The sequence below is a fragment of the Lipophrys pholis genome (genome assembly GCF_963383615.2).
Source record: "Lipophrys pholis genome assembly, chromosome: 2".
In the NCBI taxonomy this organism is placed as follows: Eukaryota; Metazoa; Chordata; class Actinopteri; order Blenniiformes; family Blenniidae; genus Lipophrys; species Lipophrys pholis.
In genome coordinates, this window is record NC_137636.1 from 14,392,334 (window position 1) to 14,401,516 (window position 9,183).

Sequence of the window (9,183 nt, forward strand, 5' to 3'; positions counted from 1 at the left end):
TTCTCTGCGTCATGGAATAATGACCTGACACTGACCGCAGTGCCCCACAACCCTGAGTTGAGAAAATGTCTATAGATGATTGGAGGGATGCTGTTGTATATCATTTAGGCCGATGCTTCCAAATGTTTCTAAATTCAGTAGAAAAGAGCACTTTACTCCTTGGGCAAACATAATGCTTTCACTGCTTTCATTTGTCTTTGTCCTTCATTCGAGAAAAAGTTTGATACTCTGATTCTTTTTCCACCAAACCTTTTAGGCAGTTGTTAGGAGTGCAGAAACCACATGGGATTTTTGGAACAGGTTTTTTTCTTTTTTTTGGGGGGGGGGGGGGGGGGGGGCGGAGACGGACAACAGTGTGTCTCTGCTACATCAGCGTACACAAATCAAATCAAAAAACAAATCTCTTTCAGTTTGAATGTTATCTCCTGCAAATCAATCGCTCCAACTCGGTGCTTCACTAATATGTGACCTTTTCAGCAGACGCAGGCCCTGCTGGGTATCATGTAGCATCTGTTAAGTGTTTTTCCAGCTGTTTGAGGTTTTTTGTCGAGCAGGTCTCTCTGGACACTGAAGTGTTGTGCATTAGCGGCTTGAACTCTCCTTGTGGAGTGCTGCTGGTGGAAATGACAAGCTATCCAGTCATGAGGAATGACGTGTTTTTCTGCACTGTCTTATAAGAATTTCTTTTTTTTTTTTTGTGGTCCGTTGTTTATTACAAAAGGTAGATGGAAATGGCCTCTCGCTTCTGTACTTTTCCCTGAATGCTGAGCACAGAGCAATAAACTACGTGATATAATTCCAATTCATAGAATTTAGTTAATTGGATAGAAATTAGGGATAAATATGTGGATAAAATGCTGTTGGTGCAATTCTTCTTGAGATTGAAAGAAAACAAGTTTAGATGTTTGTTAAAAAACACTTTTGCCAGATTTGTCTGTGCATTATACTTGAAACTATTCCTGTACAGGTGAAATACTTCTGTATTTCACTCAGCCACGATAGGAAATGTGCGGGTTGCTGTTTCCATCACTGCATGACTTTAATTGCTGTTGTACTGATGTATTTATTGTGTACTTTGCCTATAAAAGCGAACAAATTCAGCGATAATCAGAAATTAGTGTATACATCAGACTAAACAGTACAAAGTATAGCTATAGTCTCGCTGCTTCTGGCTCAAGGTAAGTGATTATTGCTTTTGGCTCTTGGGGTTGTAGTGCCATCGTGTGTTTGTATTCAGTATAACATGACAAAGAGTACCGTCCACATGTCTGTTCATCCAACCCTCACAGGCACAAGGCGAACATGCAAACTCTACACAGAAAAGCCTTCAAGTCCAGACTTGAACTGGAGGTTTATTTTATAGCTATTTGATCTTTTAATTTATGGCCATTTCCGACATTTAGAGATTTCAGTCAATTCTATAATTACAGCACTGTTACTGACTTCTCATGCACATCAAGTGATTTCTTCCTATATAATCAAATCGTGAGTCCTTACCTGGGGAGATGAGGTTCTCGATGTGTTCCAGCTGATTTAAAAAGTGTGATTGAATGAGTGCTGATTAGTGCTTTCCGTGGTTTGCTGGCCCTGAGCACTCTGGTGAGAGGGCCCTTGTGGGGCTTGCTGATGAAAATGCATGAATTTTAAACACCCCTTCCAGCTTTTCTGCGCTTATAATTCTCTCTTTTCTATGAAACACAGGAAGGCCACCATGAACAGAAATCAGTTGTTATTCCAGTCTTCCCTCGTATCATAGTAAAAAGTGCGAACCCTGAAGAAATGAAATCGGACCATAAAGTGCAAACCCTTCATCAGCTACCTCACTGTAAGAGTTTACATCAAATCACATTATGAAATCACAGACACTTTGATATTTCGATTTATGCCACTCATCTCTATAATATGCTAAATCGGTTCCTTGTCACAAATGTGTGCGACACCTTGTTCGATTGTCAGTTATTTGTCAACAAAGTTCATCGCAGTTGACCTTTAGGAGTTAGTAGATTATATAAGAAAACTTCCAGAGATACTAAAACCAGAAAATGGGAGTACAGAGTGAAATTAAACCTCGCTGGTAAATATTTCATAAACCCGGTCCTTTAAATTACCACAGTGCTCTAGTGACTCAATATTGAGTCCATGAATATTTAAAGCAGCAAGAAGACAATATTGTCTCGGTCATTATTGTGTGCGATGCTCCCTGAACAGAACGACTCGCAGTCGAGGAGTTTTTCCTGCATCTGCGGCGGCCATACATGGCACAGAGACGTCTCCCGGCTTCAGAGGCAGCTCCGTTCACTCCAGCTGGCTCCCCTGAAGGCAAACTAACGAGGGTGTGAGAGATCAGTTCTGGCTATAGCTGCAATTTAAGGTGTTATGTGATGCAGACCTCCAGACTGCTCGGCAGTGGTTTCACTCGCTACCCTGTAATTTTGTGTGGGCTTATTCCTTGTTCCCATCATTAGTCTTACATTTTCCAACTCAACAGTAATGGAGGTCGAACCTTTGGCTTGAATAAACCAATTGCAAGCATGATAAAAATTAGGTTCTCAAAAGAGTGAAAATTGAAGTACCTTAACAGAGCAGCACCAGCTCTACAGCTTGTTTGATACCTGGTGTCAGACAGTCCCGCTTGTAATAACTCTTTTAAAGCTGTGAGAATGAAATAGACGTTGAGCGCTTCCAAGTGTAAGTAAACATTTTGTTCAAATTAATCATGTTCATCAGATGCATGGCCAAACATGTCTTCCATTAACATGCAAACGCCAAACCAACAGCACCCAGACTTATCAGGAATGATCTACCTCATATATCATTGCATGTTTGAAATGATTAATTACCAGTCAGGCTCAGTTCTGTTTTTCCCCAAAGAGGCTTTTAATGACAGGCAATGGCAGTTGAAATGCAAATGTTTTGATCTCATGTGAAATCCAATTGAACTTCCACATCAGCATGTCATCACATGTAAAAATAGCAGCACGTTCTAGTCAGAAACTCAGGAATTGAAAGGTGGTAAATTGACTTCAACGATCTTCCTAATAGTTAAATACACTTTAAAACATCTAATATGGAACATAAAGGATCTTATTTTATATTCAATAAACCTAATGATTTTTTTTTAAATGTTATTATGCAAAGATACTTAAACCCCAAATATTTTTTTTCCAGGAACTAAATTAGCAACCCAGAGAATGCATAAAGATTTAGTGAGGATTGATTATTACCTTGTACGACCAACTATGGCCCGATGCCCCACGGTGGGTTTTCATGTCATCTAGCAAGTCCCACAACAGCACCCTTACACAAAACACACCCCAGATATTACTGAAGACAATTCAAACTGTGGTGTGAGTCACACGCTCCATTCCCCCAAAATGTAAAATGAGGATGCATAACAATGAAAAAGCCGTGAGAAAGCACCAGTTAAATAACAAAGACATAATGAGGGAAAAGAACAAATCATGATTTCAAAACACAACTCAAATAACAGAAGCTGTTATGTTTCAATCATTCCAGTCATTCACTGGCGTCTGTTATATCCGGGCAAGAAAGCCGTTACTTTTCATATATTCAAACGATCAGGCATGTTGAACATTTATATAAATCCCCAACAGGACTGTCGGGGGGGGAAATCAAATCTTAAATAATCTGTGGCAATATAATTCATAAGAATTTTCCAAAAGAAACAAACACAAATGTTGACAATGCATTTACACAACTGGGAAAGATCATGGGTTTGGAATCAAATGAAAAATGCAATTGAGAACTGCTTAATAACATAACTGCAGGAAGGAGGGGACGAAACCAAGTTATTTTCTTATCGGCGGTTTCATAGTGCTAAATGTGTCTTCTTAATCAAGCCGAGGGAAATATTCTGTGTTTATGGAAATTATCAACCGGTATAAAAAGTACAACAGTGACGGCCGACGAACCTGATTTCATTGCAAGGCTGCATATCAAATGTCCCCTTCAGCTGATGCATTTCGTCTGTAACATTGATATGATGAATGGGCAAAAGGCTTCTGAACATCTGGAGATCAAACTAACTCAAATGCATATGAATGTTTAAGTTAAAGACAACATTGAACATGAATGACAACAGGCATAGTGACAAAAACAGAAAAACAAAGCGAAGGCAGACAATTTAATAAAGTCTCTGTCCGACTATCTATTTGAGGCCTCCTGTAAATGGACAAGGACAAAAGTACTTTATCAAACTGTTCCCTCCCTCTTCTTGTTGTAGATGATGCGACGCTCGTGTGCGTTCAGTGTGCGGAGGGTTTGGTCAAACATGTCAAGGCCTCCGGATTAAAAGAATTGGATGAAACGTAGGACGCCGGCACTCAAGAGGACTTGTGTTCAAACACATAATAGCGGTACGCGATGCCAACGACGGCTGCAGCCACTGCAGGTAGCAACCACATGGTCCAGGAACTGAAGGCAGAAGGGGACATCAAATCAAAAACACACGTAGGAACTCGGGTGTCCTTTCTCGTCATTTCATAAATTCTATTTTCCAATCCCTGAAACGTTTATCTAAAACGTCAACATTGCAATAGGACTTTGTTTACAATACACTGCGGTGATCAATGTTCATTTGCAGTAAGGTTTTTTATCTAGATGGTGATTAAAGTAAAAATACTCTTGAGAAAAGTAAACTGTGAGACTGGACAATGAATTATAATAACTCACCTGGACTCGCTTGAGTTTGTGTCTGGTACATCCTGTAGACAAAATAGAAGGCATTTGAAAGTGATCTTGTAAGAGAAAGTCAGATTTTTAAAAATTCCATTGAAAGTGTACATATGTTAATATTGAGTAAATGATCCAGTCATTCTGGAAGATACAATATCTAGAAAACCCTTCATGAATCTCCTGCAGTAATCACCACCACCCTCTTCACCAACCTTCACCTTCACCACAGAAAAGAATTACATAGTGATTTCATTGTGACTTTTTTTTTTTTTTTTAAATCTTTTGTTTTTAATTAAAAAAACAGTCCTGGAACTTACCTTGGCAGTGCCCTTTTTTCTGTCATCCTAAACAAAAAACTAAAGTTAATGTCGTATAGAATTTGGAACAAGTCAATACTGAGAATTTTATTTAAATCAAAATACAGAGTAGTTCAGCAGCTTCGTATACAACTTCATTCATCATCATAATAGTTTAGAACTTTGACCAGAGCTGCTGCTAATAACCAAATTACACCTGTTGTAAAACTTCATTATTCATTCACAGTTTCTTCACAGAAGACAAAGATGTCGACGCCCATCAGCTCTGACATATAATTTCCCCAGGAGGGCTCACTAGTGTATATCGCAAAATAACATGCATGGTGTGAAGCCAGTTTCCAACAGAGACAGACATGATATTTGTGTTGGAATTATGTCGTCACTTAGTCTATTAAAAGCCACTGAAAGGACCTCGATGTTCTGTAAATTTCCAAGTTTCTTTTGTGTGAGAGCAAGTTAGATTAATAATAAACAACAAGGAGTTTGCAGGGTCGTCGTCTCACAGGGAAAAGATCACTGGTTGAAAGTTCTACAGCCTCATTTCAGCACCAGCTGAACTTTGGAAAGTACTTTTAACTTATTTTCTTTCATCACAGCCAATGAAAGCACATTAAGAAGGGATTTTCTCCAAAGTCCAACATGAACATAAGAGGTTTTTTTTAGTAAATCTCCTCAATCAAAGCTTATACATACTAAGACTAACTTAATAAATGTGAACACAACCATTAATGTTATGCTTGTAACTGAGAACTATTTTCCATATGACTGAGAAAAAGTGAACGTTGAACTGAATGTGATGTAAAAGGGAGATCTAAACAAGCATGCTCTAATATATTGTGGCATTCCTGTCAATAAATCCACCACAATTCTTGTGACTTCAAGCTATTAAAATCCAAAATGTGGCAACATTATTCTGAGGGATTGTGTGACAAACCTCATTTGCTTTGCTGAAACTGATTAGGTTTTTAGCAAGGATTTTTTTTTAGGAAGCAGATCAACTTCTGTGTCAAAAGGAAACCCAATGGATTTTTTTCTTACCATGTGAAGCTCTCCAACGTAGTACTGCTCGAGCATCTCCCTGGCATCCGTGGAATGACCAACATCCTCAAAGCTTTCTGAAGCATCTGCACCTGCCTGCTCCAGCAAAACCTCCTCGCCTCCGGGGTGCTGAAATCACACAAGTTCACAAAGTCGTCCTTTTCCTGTCTCTCACTCACATGCTGGCAATGTTCTTAAGCCTGATAAACATTTTGGGACTGAAGAAACATTTTGTGATTGTCTTTTTTTCTTTGAATGATTCAGTGATATAATAAACGCTTTAAGGAAAACAAAGATCTTTATTTTTGATATGGTTTACTTATAATTCTTTCCATGGGCTTGGGTCAAAAAATGGTTGAGCAACTTGAACCCTGCTCCTTTTACTTGTGTGCCACATGATTATCTTTGTTGTGTTACCTAGACAAGACTGGCTTATTTCACACAATGGCAGCCCCGACTCCATTCTTCACAATACGTTGGAAATGTTTTGGAAGTTGGGAAAACATTTTCAGACAGCCCAGTCAACGAACAAGAAAAACAAGAGAATAATTCACAATATAACAGATATGTTGGTGATTTATAGAGGAAAATCTCAGGTTGTGAGATACGCTTAGAAATTGAGTTGCTTCCTTTGTTGTCAAACTTGAATAACTGAAAATAGAATACTGAGAATTTTCTGTATATAATGTTTCACTAAAGTTATATAACCAGCACTGTTGGGTAATCTGTGCTCAGGGTTCACGTATAATGGGAATACAAACCATAATCGCTCTGACGTCTTGTGAGATGGAGCAGAGTAAAGACAAACTTTAAGGGGCGCAGGACACTCGGATGGACTTGTTTTACTATTTTTCTTCAGATCTAAGAGTATTGAAATAATTATTACTACTTTTGATTGATAAGCACGGTGCAGCAAAGTATAAAACGTTTATCAACCACTTGTTTCATGTTACTACATGTACTTTATATGCAGTCACTTGAGATAATGTGTTTTTTTTAATCTACACACAAGTCAAATTGGATCTACAACAATGTGCTTCTTCATCCTCTCATATGCAAACACAACGCTGTCACGAGTGGAGGAACTTAAACAGCTATTAAAGTCAGCTCCTGTAAACCATCAGCTAATATCTCTTGAACACATTAAGTATTTTTGAGAATATAAGTGAAACTTTCACCAGGAAACCTGGTTTGACCCGAGATAACTCGAGGTTGTTTTTTTTGTTTGTTTTTTTGGTTAACTCGAGGTCAGTGCCTGTACCCCGGGGTCGGGATAACAAACACGTACACGTCAATACAGTCGTTTGTTACTTCCAGGAAATGGTCACTGCCAAAACACATGACCAACAACACAACTTTTGACAGGATTAAAGCTCAAACCAGCACAGTGTTACTCACCTCTTCGAGGAAACTTGTAATGTCATATACTTTATCGTGGATGATGAGCCATGTGTCATTGCTAATATTGTGCGCTCGGATGTCCTCCAATGTGTAATATTTCACACCACTATCCACCCTTTCTCCATTTTCCTCAGCAGCGGTGCTCTCGGTGTCTGCCTTCACAGACCTGTCGTTAGTTTCCTCTCCCATCGTAGCGTTCTAATCTAAACAGTCACTACAGCTAACTGGTGTTAGCCCTCGGCTAGCCGGTTGATGACGGAAGGCTTGAGCAGCTCGCGCGATTTACACTCCGTGTGAATAAAGTTATCAGTGCTCGGACAGCTCCGAATGCGACCGCAGAAAATAGATACCGCGAACGCCTCTCAAATCTGTTAAACAATGTTGTATTACGAAATCTTCCGACAGCCTGCAACCGGTTCATCAGCAGACATGTAAGCGGACCAATGGCATATGTGTTATTGTGCTACCAGGCGCAAACACGACCGGCGACCAATCAGAATGCGACTTTTGGAGTGTCAGCGAATCAGATTTTATCCGTTTATGATCACGAGACGTGGATGTTTGGCAAAGGTCGTCAAGTGTGCGCAGTCAGTGCGCATGCTGACAATAATGCGTCACTACTCATAACCTAATGAATATAAAACACTGGTTTAATTTTAAATTCTACATTTAATTAAAAAAACGAATTTATCTGTAATTTTTTGTAATGTAGAGACTAACTTTACATAGGGATGGATTTTCGTCGATCGAAACACTTTTTCCTGATTAGGGTTGCATGACAGAATTGAGGTTTTTTTAAATTAGATTTTAAGGTTGATAACAGATCTATAACATAACAGATAATAGAGTTTGTCTAAATCAGTATATTGCTTGGCTTATATTGATAATGTCTCGAGACAGTTTGTCACTTTCTTTGCTGATGGGGCCCCTTCTATTGATCACTGATAGGACAAGGTTTGGGACCCTGACCTATCCTCAAGATGACTGTGACAGATCTGCAAGTGTCACCTGTTTGTCACGTACTTTACATGAAGCTAAACGTATGGACTCTACAATAGAACTGGATTCGTTATAATGGTTTCTATTGGGGGTTGTAGTCTAGCTTTTCACTATTGGTAAAATGTGATGTCTTTCCTTACATAATATATCGAAACAAAGCAGTAAATGCAATTAAAATGAAAACTTAACATACTCAAAAAGGAGTAGGAAGAAGCATACACTTATTAAAGTCTAATTACTGTTCTGTCCATCCAGTTGTTATCCTGTTTCCTCCCCCACACCAACAAATCGCATACTCATACATTTTCACAAACTTAAATCAAGACAAAACAAAGCAATGAAACCAGCCAACAAGTAAATTAACAGGTAAATAAACAGAATGCAAAAATAACACAAAAAAACCTAGTGCCATATAGCTGGTGTTTAAACTGCTTCATGGTTGCCTGAGCTCCCCGTCAGGCACTCCACAAATAGAAATATCAGTGGGTTGTTGTTGTTGTTGTTGTTGTTGTTGTTGTTGTTCTTCTTCTTCTTCTTCTTCTTCTTATTATTATTATGTGACTACTGAAGGCATTCACACAGCTATTTCTACAACAATCTTTAAACGAACATACACTCGGCATCCCAAATTCCACTGGACTTCCGTCCCTTTACAACTATGCTTAATTTTCTTTGGTTATTTTTATGTGTACAATATTTGCAGTTGCAGTTGTTGGAAAGCTCAGCCATCTAG

General features: G+C 38.8%; 1 protein-coding gene across 1 annotated transcript; it reads right to left on the bottom strand.

Annotated features, from left to right (window-relative positions):
* Positions 1–2,850: 2,850 nt before the first annotated feature.
* On the bottom strand, positions 2,851–7,910 carry cyb5b (cytochrome b5 type B). The gene is made up of 5 exons (XM_080458671.1): positions 7,449–7,910; positions 6,051–6,179; positions 5,013–5,039; positions 4,693–4,724; positions 2,851–4,434 (listed from the first exon to the last, which is right to left on the bottom strand). The coding sequence occupies exons 1-5, from the start codon at positions 7,638–7,640 to the stop codon at positions 4,344–4,346; spliced, it is 471 nt and encodes a 156-aa protein (XP_080314797.1). The 5' UTR covers positions 7,641–7,910; the 3' UTR covers positions 2,851–4,343.
* Between the last annotated feature and the right edge of the window lie 1,273 nt (positions 7,911–9,183).

Coding starts and splice junctions, on each gene's coding strand:
- cyb5b (XM_080458671.1), bottom strand. CDS start 7,640: ATGGGAGAGGAAACTAACGACAGGTCTGTGAAGGCAGACACCGAGAGC. Junction 5,040..6,050: donor ACGTTGGAGAGCTTCACATG/GTAAGAAAAAAA, acceptor TTTTTTGTTTAG/GATGACAGAAAAAAGGGCAC. Junction 4,435..4,692: donor ACAAACTCAAGCGAGTCCAG/GTGAGTTATTAT, acceptor TTCTGCCTTCAG/TTCCTGGACCATGTGGTTGC.